A 13,694-nucleotide genomic window follows, 5' to 3' on the forward strand; every position below is an offset into this window, starting at 1 on the left:
AGTTCTCTCTTAGCCTCCCCTTCCCTGTTCATACTCTTCAGTTGTGACAGAAAGATGATTCACAGGGCCACATAGTGAACCAGATCAGGGTTAAAAATGCCTTTTTTTGCCTGGAGTTTCGCTGCAGACAAATTGTTGTGTTAACTCAATTGAGAAGGTAGCCCAGAGATGGGACTCGGGGTGGAGAGGAAGACTTAAGTCACTACGATGACCAAAAGCAAAGTATGTAACCATGACCTAAGTAATGTTTCTCTCTTTTTCAGGCATTAAAATCTGTGCAGACTTCATCAACTGTCAAGTCACTGCCTTCTTTCCACGTTCCACATACTTTATTTCACTTGATCCCAAACTACTGTTTATCAAGCCAGGTTTCACATAGAAACTTAGGGCATAGATCAAAGGAAATAGGGTGTGTCCAACACAGCAAGGAAGAGGAGAGCCAGATCAATGAAGTTCTCCTTACAGAAGCAGAAAACTCAGATTATTGGTTGCAGAGCCAGGGCATTCTAGTAGGAACCCTTCTTCAAGACATCTGTGGAAAGAAAGAGCAAGAAGCAGAAAAGTGCCTGATGAATTTTTAGGAAGCTCTCTAAGGACTATGAGATCTTAGGGGATGAGTTGCAACATCTTTTTGTCATTGACATAGGCATTTCCAGTTGCACTCAGATTTGGGATGCTGTGAGGACTGCACATCTGAGGAGTGTATGGAAATGGAATAAAAATACATCCTTTTAACCTTCCATAGTATGCTCAAGCCTTGGTGCATGGAGATTATATCTGGACTAGAAACTGTGCCCACAACTAGTACAGTAGATCCCAATTCAACCTGCAGTCCAAGAAGGCTTTACAGCACATGATGGAATTAAATACAGAGCAGAGGTGGGCTGCTTTGCTTGCTTACCACCAGTCCTCTGCTCTGTTTCAGCTGTTCCCACATTGGAAGCCTGTTAACACTAACCTGAACTGCAAGGGAAAACATATTCTCTTGCTGTGTGGTCATCTGTAGAAACAAAAGAGAAAGGGTGGTGAGCTGCAGAACTGCATGGTAGTGTAATGCCAAGCTTCTTTCTCTTTAACACAACCATCCCACTACCTCAATTTTTTACTCTTCAGACTGTGAATGCAGGAACAGAAAAATGTCTACAGTGGGTCAGACCAATGGTCTGTCTCCTCAACATGTCTCCCATACAGTTGTAAAAGACCCTCTTATGCATTGTGATACCTTCTAATGCAAGGACATTTTTGTAAACAGAGAACCTCTCAGTAGTGTGTTCTGATAGCCTTGCTTTTTTACTGATAATTAGTATTTTCATGTCAGATAACAATTTTTAAATTGTATGTACTAAGCACAAAAATTCTTGTACAGGATGGAATATCAAAGAGAGAGCATATTAGGGGACAATATTTAGCTCTGTAAAGGCTGGATTAAGACGTTTCCTCCTCTTCTTGACATGGTGTGGAAGGGGGAACAAGAATGGAATTCAGTATACAACACGTAGGCCTGTGGTGCTGCTTTCTAAATTTCCAGTGGTAGGTTTTCCATTTTGTTCCCAAATTCTTTTTTAAAAATAATTCTTAATGTTCCATCTGCTGTTTTGGCTCATACTGAGCACAGAATAATCAGAGAAAGTCGAAGTGACTCCAAGATCTCTCTTCTGTGTGCTGATAGCTCATTTAGAGCTTTAAAGGGTAAGAAATTATTTTCCTATTATCCTCTGAGACATGGCAGCACCCAATGGATGGTAGGATTATTACACTATACATGCAAAGCATAGAACTAAATCCTGCCTTCTGGTGGATCAGGGTGGCAGCATGTAACACTGATTTAAAATAAATGCCTAAGTATTTTCAAGAGAGCTAAGGAGCTGGAGGGGACATGGTAAATTGACAGGGAAACTAACTTTCCACACCGAGGTAGCTTGAAGCTAGAGGAAGTGAAAAAACACAGTCATTTTGAACGCACACACACACACACACCCCGCAACGTAATTGTAGTGCCAGGCAGTCTCCTCTCAAGAACAGAAAAGCAAGTGATTCTGCTACTTGAATGTGGAAATTTTGTACAGGGGAAACCTAAGCTTGGAGTTGCAGAAGGAAGTGCACTGGAATAAGGGAGATAAGGGAATACGGGGCGTGGACAGAACTGTGTCTGAGTGGGGGGTATAATAGTTACTCTTTGCCTATGTCAGTGAAATCTCACCTGGCTTATAGTAGTCGTAGACATGCACTGTTGCCGCTTTCAGGTTCTGCACTTCAACTTCTTGTTCCACTGAGATGTTAAGCTTCAGAGAAGTCCCACCCAGCTGGAGAGAAGAATAGAAGTGAGCAGAAATCCACTGGCCATCTCAAAGTCCCCTACATACCAACTTTATTACCTCTGCATCAGATATTTCCTTCTCTATCTTTCTAGGTTCTTCCACCCTCTTCCTCTTTTGGCAAAATTTTAGCCTGCTTGACCAGCCTAGAGATTTGTATTTCTGACCTCTGAGAGTCCCAACGCAAAGTACTGCAGTTGCTACTATTTGAATGAGCAGCTCCCTGTGGTCTTCCTCTTACCTCTTCCAAGTAGATTGTGACTTTGTCTGGTTTTATGTCTGTTTTTTTCACCAGGGGTGAAAATCTCCTCCAGCTGTATAGGAAGACAAGAGATGAGCTTGGTTAGCATCAGCTCATTGGCCTTCCCTGTTGTCTCACACCAAGTTTGGTATTTGTCAGTGAACCACTGCTGACTAAAGCACTTAGCCTAGTCAGGAGAAGGCCTGCATTCCCCAACTATAATGGCATTGAGATTGTTGGGAGTGCACAAAGCCTTAGAAAAGAATTTTTCAGATTCGGAACAAGTGTCCTTGAGCCACGTTCCTACTTTCAGCACTTGTAGCGAAGGGAAAGATGGTTACTAGAAGGCTATGATGGATCTTCCTGGCTATCTCCTGGACCACTGGAGCATGTCATTGAACAACTATGGGATTCAACACTGCTTTATGGAGTATCCCTACAAATGGCACTGGCAACAGTGAAGGGTCTCAGTGCACCCCAGATGATTCTAACTAGGTGCTTTTCAGCTCCTCTCTAACCTCTTACTGCATATGTGATCCTCACTAGTGAACATGAAAAACTGCACAACCAGTTCTGCAAGTGGAAAGTTGCCTTGTGAAATAGCCCACTATATCTGCACTTGCTTAGTTTAGTTAGTTTGTAGCAAGATAAGTAGCTACCATTCTCCAGCAGTGCTTAGATGTTTGGATATTTCTGGCTGAGCTACATCTGGAAAACAGATTTTCATATCTTCAGGGAAGGCCAGAGGAAAAAGTCTCACTGCTTTCACAGAGCTCTTCACAGGAATGAACCCTGACAGCACCTCCACCTCCACCAGAGCCATGTTACTGATCTCACGGTCCTCTATGTAACTGAAAAAAGTCAGGAGAGAAGCACATTAGATGTGGAAGGCATCACAGCATTTCTAGGAGATACTAATGAACACTTCCAAACTCTGGCCTGCTCTACAGTGATGTGAAAGCTCAGCAGCATGTCAAACTGATGGGAGAAAAAGACAAAAAATCACCCCCATCTACATGATCAATATGGAGCAGATTGTGCAGCAAATGTGTTATGGTTAATCTTCATGCTGGCCTCTCCAACAGGTGGAAGTGATCTTTGATGTTACAGGTTGAGAGCAGCAATGTTGGCATTGCTTTCTTTCAGGACAGTAGGGCATGGAGAATACGGACCAAGACACTCATCCTAGCCAGATGCAGGCAAGTGAAATATGGATAGGGACTGGAGTTTTTGCTGTCTGGTTCCCGCAGAGGTTCACACTGGAGGAGAATGCACCTCAGGGCTGGTTCAGCCCAGGCTGCCAAGTGTCCCCCAAGGGGGAGCTCTGGCTTTTGGGAACGCTGCCATCTCAGGTGCTAGTGCTCTGCGGGCTGCTGAGCTGCTCCATGCTGACTGAGATAGTTGCTGTGGCTCTGCAAGCCACTGCCAGTGCATTCCCATGCTTCTCCAGGCCTTAATTCTCAGTTCACGATCTCTTTGGGATCTATGGAGAAGAAGAGAGTCTTCCCCTGTGTCTTTGTCTCCACAGACAGGAGGTTTTTATGGGGTTCTGGTCATACTACTGGGGCTCCCACTTCTTTCCACCAAAGAAAGAGCCTCAAGGGATCTCATACCTGACAGACACATGGATGTCAAGCTGTTTCCTAACCCCATCACATTCTCTTGGTACCGTTTGCACATCCAGGACAAAGACCTCTTCTGTTTTTGCTGGTGGGGTGTTATAGTACAAAGTGGTCTGGTGGGGGACAAAACATCTCTGTGAAGTGCCCCAGAGCTCCCCTGTATGAGCTAAAGGACTACCTGTGGCTCCAGCTTTTAACAAATTGGTAACCAGTGTCTGACACAGTTGGCCCCAGCTGTGCTTTCTGTTCAGATATGTGCTGTTTAGCACATAGCGTCAGATACATCTGCCAAATGTAGCCCTCAGCATGGAGGCTCAGCTATCTGTGATCCAAGGCCTCATTCAGTACAACGTTGTCTCAGTCTTACTGAAAAAAAAAAATATTGTTAAGGTGTGAGAAAGTACATTAGCTAAAATCCTGCCCACAAGGAGAAAGAAGTGTAACTGTTAACTGTTGACAAGGTAACAGTTAGTAGTTCTAGGTCTCAAGAGGAAAAATACTGACAAAACAAGTATAAAACCCTTAAGAAAAAAGAAAGAGCAAAGAATCAGAAGAGGATAACTCAGCATGAGGGATGATCACGCTCCTCCAAAGAGCAGCATAGGCCAATCTTCCTCCACCTTCCTGGTGACCGACTGCCTGGCCAGCAGGTACTCATCAGATTTCTTATGCTTATTGACCATATTCAAGTGTAGCCAAGCAGTATGAGTCCTGGTTACCTCCTACATGCATTAACAATAAATAATTGTTGTGTCCTCTTGTCTATACACTGCTTGCAGATTCTCTGTGAGCATCTTAAGAGATGGCTGAACAGAAGTGACCCAGTGAGGGAGGTTTTCACAAGGAGTGACTTGAGTTCTTTGCTGCATGAGTGGCTCATAAGCAGACCACCATCAAAGCTGCCAGAAAAATAAGATGTATTGTCCTGATGGACCAGTTGTGTTGGTGTACTGGGATAAGAAGACCTTGGTCCTACATCACTCCTCATCTCTGCATGTGATAACAACCCAAAGAATATTATATCAACAGATATACAGTGCTCAGCTCCTGAAGCAGTGAGATCAGCAACATATGTTCGATCTAGAAGCAGGTACTGTTCTATATCTCATCACTCCTGACTTCAGATCTACTGATCTCTTAACAGTGTCTGTAGCATGGGACAGCAAAGCTGAGACATTTCTGAGAAGAAGATACCATAGACGTTTGCAATAAAACCCTGTCAACAGAGTATACCCGAGCTCCTTCAAGCTTGACATGATTCTGCCTAGAAAGCCAAATCCTACTCAGAATTTGAGGCTATAGTTCCTGCTTAGAGCCAAACCTCACTTGAACAGTCAGTGGCAAAACCTGACAGCTCTGTTCCTTATATATACTCACCTGTACATAAACGCAGCCACTGACAGTCACCTGCACTGTGTACATCCCTGGGACTGCAAGGAGAGATGCCTGATGCAGGACCAAGTTGTTGTTCCTGTGCACATGCAACTCCAATGGAGAAGCCTCCTTGCCTTTCACTATCACCTTTACACCTCTGATCTCCTGAGGAATCAAGGCTGCATACTGAGCGAGGGCCTGCAGGCTAACAACTGTGTCCGGAAGGTAGAAAGAGAGTCGCTTTTCTGGGGAGCCGTGTAGTATAAGATCCAGCACACTAGGTCAGGCACTGCAGGGAGAACCACACTCCTCATGGCCCTGATTCACACTCTGACACAAGTGGGGTTTATGCCACTAAGTGCATAGGTAGGGTCTATGCCACAGGCAGCAGGATGACTTCTGTTACCTGGAAAGGGTGGCTTCTGAGCCCTGGGGTTAGCAGTCCCACGCCCTGGGTAATCCCAATTACACCACACAGAAAAAGAGTTTCCCCATGGCATTCCCCTTCCCAAGCAGGGCTCATGTATGCCTGTCTGCAAAGGATGGATCTAGAGTGACATGCACACGAGAGATGTGCACATCACTCCAGGCACAGTAGCTCTCTCCTTCCTCCATGACTTTCCCCGGCTTGTTACCTCAGCAGAAGCAAATCCACCAAAGGCATTTCTTTGTCCACTGAGCCAGCGCACAAGCTTGCTCACTAAGGCTTCATTGAGTGCCAAGTCTGTTCTGGAGACGTGAGCCAGGAGGATGTAGGCTACTGTCTCAAGCACAGAAGAAGAAGATCCTTCACTACTGGAATGTGATGTCAGGAGCTCTGCTGATGGGGGGAGAAACATGTGGAAGAGAAGAACAGTAGGTCTCTATGAACATCAGCTTCTCCTGCTCTGGTACCCTTTGAGGACTGGCATTTTCCTGCACACCATCAGAAATGCATATGCCTTTCTGGGGCACCTCAGAGTGCAGAAGCCAATCCCCCCTGTTGTTTTTGTACTCTGAAGGGCCAGCCATCTGTGATTGATAGGCTCCATTTCTTCCTTTGAAAGCACAGAGAGATCCAGGCCCCAAATCCTCAACCAGTTCCTCTAGGAAACAGTTCCCCTAGAAACTGATTGACTTTGAACAGAGGCTTTTTGTTTAAAGTACAGTCCTAGTTTTAATTGGCTCTGTGTATATTCAAAGCTATGTCCCCAAGCTACAGCATTTTTGCTGTTTCTGCATTTACCTAGGATAGCCTAAGAGGGCTTCCTGTGCTGAAAAGTTCTAGGACTCATTTCCAGTCAGTTGTATCTATTGTACAGGAATTGGTCACTCTTTGAGGGAGAACTGCCCTGACCAGCAGCTGAATAGGCATGGTGAAGCAAGTTTCCTCTGCAAGATCTCTTGTACTATGTATGAATTGCTGAAGAATGATGGGAGCACCACAACTCAAGTGAGTACTTCGACCACACAAATTAAGCATGGATCACCTCTGATGCTTTTGATCAGAAATTGTTTCCTGGGTCTGAGAAAACTAGAGACTTTCACAGCTTCAATAAATTACCATTTTCTGATACAAAAGCCAATCTGAGAATAGCTAAATTTCCCAAACCACTGCAATTAAATCCTGCAGATATCAGGCCTTAAACACAGTCGTTATCTCTAGAACCCAAAATCTTCTGAACAGCAACAACCTACCAGTTTACTTCTCTAGCATATCCAGGAGCTGCTCTCTCATCTCCATGTCCTTGCTCAGTGTGAAGACATAAGCCATCAAGGCCTTGACATAAAGGCTTGTCTTATCAAGTGTTACATTCTTGAGGCAATGTAAGGCATTATTCAGCATGATGTCCTGAAAAAGGATACCAAACCCAGTGAATTTCCTCTGACCACTTCTTGTTGTGAAAATCTATCCCCAACCCTCAAGCATCGCAGCTACATCCTTGATGTATTTCAGTGCTAGCATCTCTCTCAGGGCTGTGGAATGTGAAGTAGAGTGGACAAAGCATCATTCACTGTGGCTTGAAAACAAAGATGTGACTGGACATATCACTGGTACGGGGGATTGTTAATACGCTGGAGAATCCAGCTGTAGGAAGTGTCTGGTAATACACTGGCTCAGAACTGTCAGACCTGCATGCTGTGGGTCTCAGCTCCCGAGGGGGTATGATGTTGTTTTCAGAACTGTACCAGTAAGGCTGGAATATCAGCCCATCGTGGCTAGAACAGTCTACGCTTGGCTTGAAGATCACTCTTTTTATTTCAGGTCTGATGGCGGGGGGGTTGCATACCTGAAAGGTGGTCTTTTTTTTCCGCTTTAGTTATATTGGTCAGTTTAATGAAAACTGTTGCCTCTCCCTGCAAGCCCTGAGCCATTTTCAGATACAACTGTTTCCCCTGAGATCAGTTGGAAATGGCAGATGCTCTGCTTTGCTGCAAATCAGGCCATTTATATTAAGAACTCCTTACCAATTTAAAAGTTTCCTAGTGAGCTTATTGTGTACAAAGGTGGGACATGACAGAACCTTTCACCATTTCAAGCTGGGTACTCCCTGAAACCACAGACCTGGGGAGGAATGAAGGGTGGAGCATGCTCCCAAGCCCTGCAAGAGTTCTGATATGACTTACATTCTTCTCCAGATGGAGCTCCACCAGTGCAACGGTGATATAGGCTGTTAATGAGATTGTATCATCCACACCACCCTGCAAGTCACACAGACAAACATCAGAAAGGGACAAAACCAGCCATTTCTTGCCTGTCATTGTATAGACTATGGATGGCATATCTGAGAGAGTACAGTAACATGTCTCTGGCATTCTTGGACATGTGGGGACTGAAGGAAAGCACTCCAGGATTGCTTACTGAATATCATGAATGTCTGGTGTTGAGGGCAGCCTCAGAGCCATATTGTGCATACAGCCTAGGCATGCCTTCTCATAGAAGGGCATGAAGCAAACTGTTAAGGTATTTATTTTATTAAATACGTTACAACTGGACACTTGAACAAAGCTTTTATGATGCAGGATTTGCATATAAGAAGCAATGCAAGTTTACATAAAGTTCAGCTGACTGTGAGAAGCTACAGGTTAATATGGGTAAACAGGCTCACAGGAGCCTCTTTTCCCATCAGAGGACATTCATTCTTGGGGAAGTTCTGCTTGCATCCTCAGACATGAGACAAGACTGCATCTAAAATGAGGGGGGAAATTTGGGCTGAGATGCTGAGAAGCATCGTTCACACTGAATAGCAGAAAGTTTGAAGTGTAAGGCGGGGGGGTGTGTGCAAAACCTATTGCAAAAAGTTCTGTTCAAATAGAAAGCCCAAGCTGAGAAATTAATGAAAGTCAGACAAGGATGAACAGTCTACATGTACACTCTGCTTTTATTTTGTACTGCATCCGAATTTTAAGAAAAAAAGTGTAACCCTTTGCTTTGCTAAAATAGCAGCCTGTTTTCTTTCATAAACCTGCCTTGCATTTAATATGTGTGACTTTGCAATCCGACCACACTGAATTATTCTTACCTTTACAAAGACAATGAACCCAAGTATTGCCATACTGCATGCACACTGTTCGGTGCCTGAACACCAAAAGTTTAGTGCATTTCCAGCTACACTGCAGGGATCATTTTGGGAATGGCAGGCTCCAGGAGAAGTCATGCTTTTTGGGCAGTGGAGGGACAACTGTGTCTTCAGATAATCCTGTATTAGAGCACATAGTCATGCCTATCTGGAGAGTACTGTGCATCGTAAGGCATGAGAAGAGGGGAAATTCATCCAGGGTATTCTAGACAGGCACTAAAATATAAAAATATTTCTCCCTGTGCCCTTGAAGTGCCTTGACACAATTAGCCATGGTGCCTTTTGGCTAGAGTAAAAATGAAGAAAGCCTAGCAGAGATTAAAACCTCACATAAAGGAAATGCCTGCTGTTTCAGGCCACACTTTTCATTCTGCTCTGGGAAGCTGCCTTAGCTGTGCTAGGCCATGAGGACATTGCTTTGTGCTACTGGGCACAGTGGAAGAGCCTGGGGAAGCAACCCTGCGCTCTGCATGGTGTTACTCTTGCTCCCACTCCCATGTCTGCCAGCCATACCTTCAAGTCATTGTTGAAGAGCTTCCCCACACTCTGGAAGCAGCCACTGGGCAGCTGGTGCTTCTGCAGCCAGAGCAGAGTGTTGTGCACATGATCTTTATTGATGTAAATATGAGAGCTGGCTTGTCCAAAGGACCTGGCTACAAAAGCTGTCAGCCTGTGGGCAGAGCACAAAGGAATCCCATGTCACAGCCAGGAGCTGAACCAGCAAGGACAATAGATTTGGGATGATGGTACCAACTCTGGTCACTCACCATGTGTTGCCCTGGTTGTCAGCTTTCCCAAAGGCGCTGTAGGAGCCATCATCATGTTTGTAGAGCAGCTGACGTTGGTAACCTATGAAGACAGGCGCCAGGACACAACTCTCAGTGTGAAGGCCTGTAGCATCTCAAACTGTATCATTGCTGTGGGAAGAAGGCTTCACAGAAAGAGACTTCACCAGGTCCTACAGTCAGAGACACTGAGGCAAACCTACCACCCCACAATTCCCTGTGCCTCCCACAGCACGAGCGTGACAAGAAGCAGTTGCGCAGCATCACCATTGCGCCATGCGGCTGCTCTGCGTTACTAGAGCTGCTATGTGCAAGTGCTGGGGGTATCTGCCCTGCTGGTTTGCAGAATGGTGACATGCTCACCCACCTCATGTCTCCCCGTGCCCCAGGGAACCCTCCCAGGCACATTGCTGTCAATAAAAAGAGCTGTAGGAGTGAGGAGAAAGGCTTTTCCTAGAGGGGACCAATATGAAACCCTGGTTTTTGTTCAGCACTTCTGCTAGCCCTGTTGGGACTCAAGAAAGCATGGGATGTACAGAAAGCGGCAAGGCCAAGCCTTTAAGCTCTGAGGGCAGAACGCTGTCCGCATCTGTTTGCTCTTCCTCCATCCTCCACACAGCCTGGCTGTTTACCCTTCACCTCATGCCTCTGCTGCTGCCATTCTCTTGGGTATGACCCCCTCTCCCAGACATCTGCCTTAACTCACGGTACAGGAGAGAAAGGAGGAAGGAGAGGGAGTAAAATCCTATCCATGGGAGGCTGCTGAGTTTGCAGCATAGCACGATAAGGAGACTGACAGGCTGGAATGTGAGGCACATTGCAAACTGAGACACAGACACTGGCACTATATTTAATTCAGATTATGTTGGACAGAGCTGACATGTCCCCACAATATGTGTCCTGAAACACGGAGAAACAGTAAGCTACCCAACTCCTATCTATCCCCAAAGACCACTCTTTATTCCAATTAATAGCAGCAGATGCCCTGTTTCCACAAGGGACTTAGGTGTGCCTTGGACTGGTAAGGGAACAAACCACAGGCATCACGTAATGATGGAGGTCATTAATTACCCACACACTTCTCAGAAAAGCAGGCTTAGTACCTCAATAACAGGCAGAGACAGAAGTCCTGCTTCTTCAGAAACACGCTCTTCCTTCCATGAGGCATTTCCCTTATTCCCTGTGATATCTTCCTTTGTCACGGCTCTGGCAGTGCTCCCACTCCTGCCCTGCACCTCCCCACCAGACCAGTGCCCCACACTCTTGATTTATAGCACCTTCATTTTGCAGCAGAAGAAAGAAGGACAATGTTTACCTGTTCTCAGGAATTTCAGTGCTTTATCTTCAGTTTCTGCGTCCAGTTGTTTAGTCTTATTCAAGTACTGGAGTATGAAGATGTTTGGTGCAAACTGAACCATATTCTGTTCACCACAGCCAAAGGGCATCTCTAGCAGCCCATCTAAATTTTGAAGTGCTGGGCCCATGATGTCCCCTTAAGTTTGAGGTGGAGGGGCAGGAGAAAGGAAGAGCACAGGCATTCAGCAATATGAAATGAAGGGACTGCTGCCTTCTCTAAACTCTGCTGGGATCCTGGAAAAGAGCCAGCCCCTCACTGAACGGAGATGATTAAGATTTCTGCTGACCTCTCCTAGATTAGGCCAGCACAGAAAGGGAAGACGTCATGCTTCTGGGAGGAGGGAGGGAACGCGAAGATGAGGGGATCTGAAGAAAGTTGAAGAGAGCTGTCATTCCTGAGAGGGTATCAAGGAGGGAAAAGAATTACAGAGACAAACTAGGTGGAAATCTGCAGGCATGGTTTTTGTTCACTTAGGTGGATGGCAGTGACAGACATGAGAGGAGATAACCCTCCAGTTGGGGATCATCCAGGATCATTCCTTATGAGCGGAATAAATATTGAAAAAGATTACTTGATCCACATTTCTGAGGTCAACACCACACCCCTTACAGTTTATCTCATGAGGAACTGGGTCGATGCATTGTTAAGGCCCAAGCATTGTGCAGACTCTTCCCACTGGGGACCCAAGAGCAGGGAAAGCCTTTCTCACCACTCACAGAGAAAGTGGCTCGGCCAGACTCCTCCAGCACTTCTGCCGGCAGCGTCAGGGAGAACTCTTCAGAGACGGTATTATCTGAGGAAGGCAGAACCCAGAAATTTATCTCATGGAAGAAGTATCACACACAAGTGTAACATCCCAAGGAGACCCAGGTGAGGCTCAGTGTGACGTTGAGTCACAGCAGCCGAGACTTGCAAACAAATGCCTCAATACAGGAAACTTTGCCAGGTAGAAGACAGACATGGACAAACTATAGTGGTTGTTCTCCCAGGCAGGGATGGTGCCTTCAGCGCTTGCTTTCTAACAAATTCCCCCCACCTCTGGGTATTTGCAGTAGCCCTGTCCCTTCCATCCTGCTCTCATGATCAAGAGCAGTCAGGGATTTTTTTTGTCCCATACCTGCAGCACAGAGAAAGGCTTTTTGAGTCTTCTCTTGTAGGACATCTCCCGGCTGCAAATGGAGAAAGAGTCGTTCAGACAGGGAAGGCAGGAAAGGAAGTCACCATGCCTCAGCAGGCCTGTCTGCTTCCAAGAAGAAGGGGCTAAACTTCCTCTTAGCATCTTGCTAACTGCCTCAGGGGACAACCCACTGTTCCCAGGTGTTCTCCACCCTGAGGTCTGACTAACCTTCACAATCAGAGGTTTTATCACTGTGTCTCTCTCCCCTTGCAAAGGTGTTACAGCAATCCTGTTAGCACACAGATCGTGTGAATCTTCTGCCACACTGCTCACAGTGACATTCAGTTTGCCTGCAAGGAGCACAGGGGCACATCGCTGAGCGCTTGCAGCAGACAGCTGTATGTATGAGCATCGGGACCAGACGTGCAGAGGCAGGCAAATTCCACCCCTCCTCCCACTAGCTGCCAGACATCCCTCTGCTCAACGTCACCCAGCTTGGTGGCTGTCACGTTCCACTCAAAGGTTTTTGCTTCGTTGGCACAGAGGCAGCTGGTGAACCAGCAGTCTGGACAGGCATCCACCTTTAGTTCTGGGGTCTCTGTGAGAGTGGCGCGCACCTGAGTGTGGTGGGGTGTACAAGCACACATTGGCATGGTGATAGTACCAGGCACTGCACAAAGGAGCACCATGGGTCATGAAGTGCAAGGCTGTGCTTTGTGGCCCAGATGCCGGTATCTAGGGCTCCTGAGAAGCTCATAGCTTGCCTTTGGGCTCAAGTTTTTGCTGACAGAGGTGTGTAATTGAGGGAATACTCACCTGGATACAGTCCTTGAGGTAGTTGAAGACAGTGGCTTTTAGACTGAAAGTCTCTCCTTGGATCACAGAGTATGGCACTGACAGATCTACGAAGAAAGGCTGGAAGACCCTAAGAGTGGTCAGAGGAGAGAACCCAAAGCCAGTATCAGCAACACAGAAGGTGTTGGCATTCCATTCTGTGATGGTGTCAGGTACAGCAGCTTGGACAGATGCTTGCCCATCATCCCTACAGCAGGAAGAAAGAGAGGAGAACTTGCTCAGAAACAATCAGAAGTCTCCAGGGGTCTCTCTGGGGAAGGCAGGTAGAAGCTGTTACCAACCCGACAGAGACCAAATCCCAAATCCAGGTCTCTGGGAAAAGTGTCCGTGGTTTTGGCTTCCTCGTGTTATCAGAGCGAGGTGCAGAATCACTATGGCCAACATGATTTTCTGCAGAAAAGCAAGTGATGCCTCAGAAAACAGCATATGTAGCTCCAGGTGAAATTAGTTCTTCATTCACAGGCAATC

The 13,694-nt window shown here is 46.2% G+C and overlaps 1 protein-coding gene across 1 annotated transcript in view; it reads right to left on the bottom strand.

Moving 5' to 3' along the window:
- Positions 1 to 953: 953 nt before the first annotated feature.
- The window catches only part of LOC142413020 (alpha-2-macroglobulin-like protein 1), a 28,781-nt gene continuing 16,040 nt past the window's right edge, over positions 954 to 13,694 (bottom strand). Inside the window, 19 exon segments of the mRNA XM_075509057.1 lie at positions 954 to 1,000; positions 2,201 to 2,303; positions 2,557 to 2,623; positions 2,958 to 2,959; positions 3,317 to 3,407; positions 4,170 to 4,291; positions 5,556 to 5,764; positions 6,181 to 6,372; positions 7,230 to 7,383; positions 8,160 to 8,234; positions 9,626 to 9,782; positions 9,880 to 9,961; positions 11,213 to 11,389; positions 11,964 to 12,047; positions 12,372 to 12,423; positions 12,600 to 12,721; positions 12,862 to 12,988; positions 13,188 to 13,413; positions 13,508 to 13,616. Coding sequence (XP_075365172.1) covers positions 954 to 1,000; positions 2,201 to 2,303; positions 2,557 to 2,623; positions 2,958 to 2,959; positions 3,317 to 3,407; positions 4,170 to 4,291; positions 5,556 to 5,764; positions 6,181 to 6,372; positions 7,230 to 7,383; positions 8,160 to 8,234; positions 9,626 to 9,782; positions 9,880 to 9,961; positions 11,213 to 11,389; positions 11,964 to 12,047; positions 12,372 to 12,423; positions 12,600 to 12,721; positions 12,862 to 12,988; positions 13,188 to 13,413; positions 13,508 to 13,616 — 2,198 coding nt within the window.

Source organism: Mycteria americana, chromosome 1 (assembly GCF_035582795.1).
Source record: "Mycteria americana isolate JAX WOST 10 ecotype Jacksonville Zoo and Gardens chromosome 1, USCA_MyAme_1.0, whole genome shotgun sequence".
In the NCBI taxonomy this organism is placed as follows: domain Eukaryota; kingdom Metazoa; phylum Chordata; class Aves; order Ciconiiformes; family Ciconiidae; genus Mycteria; species Mycteria americana.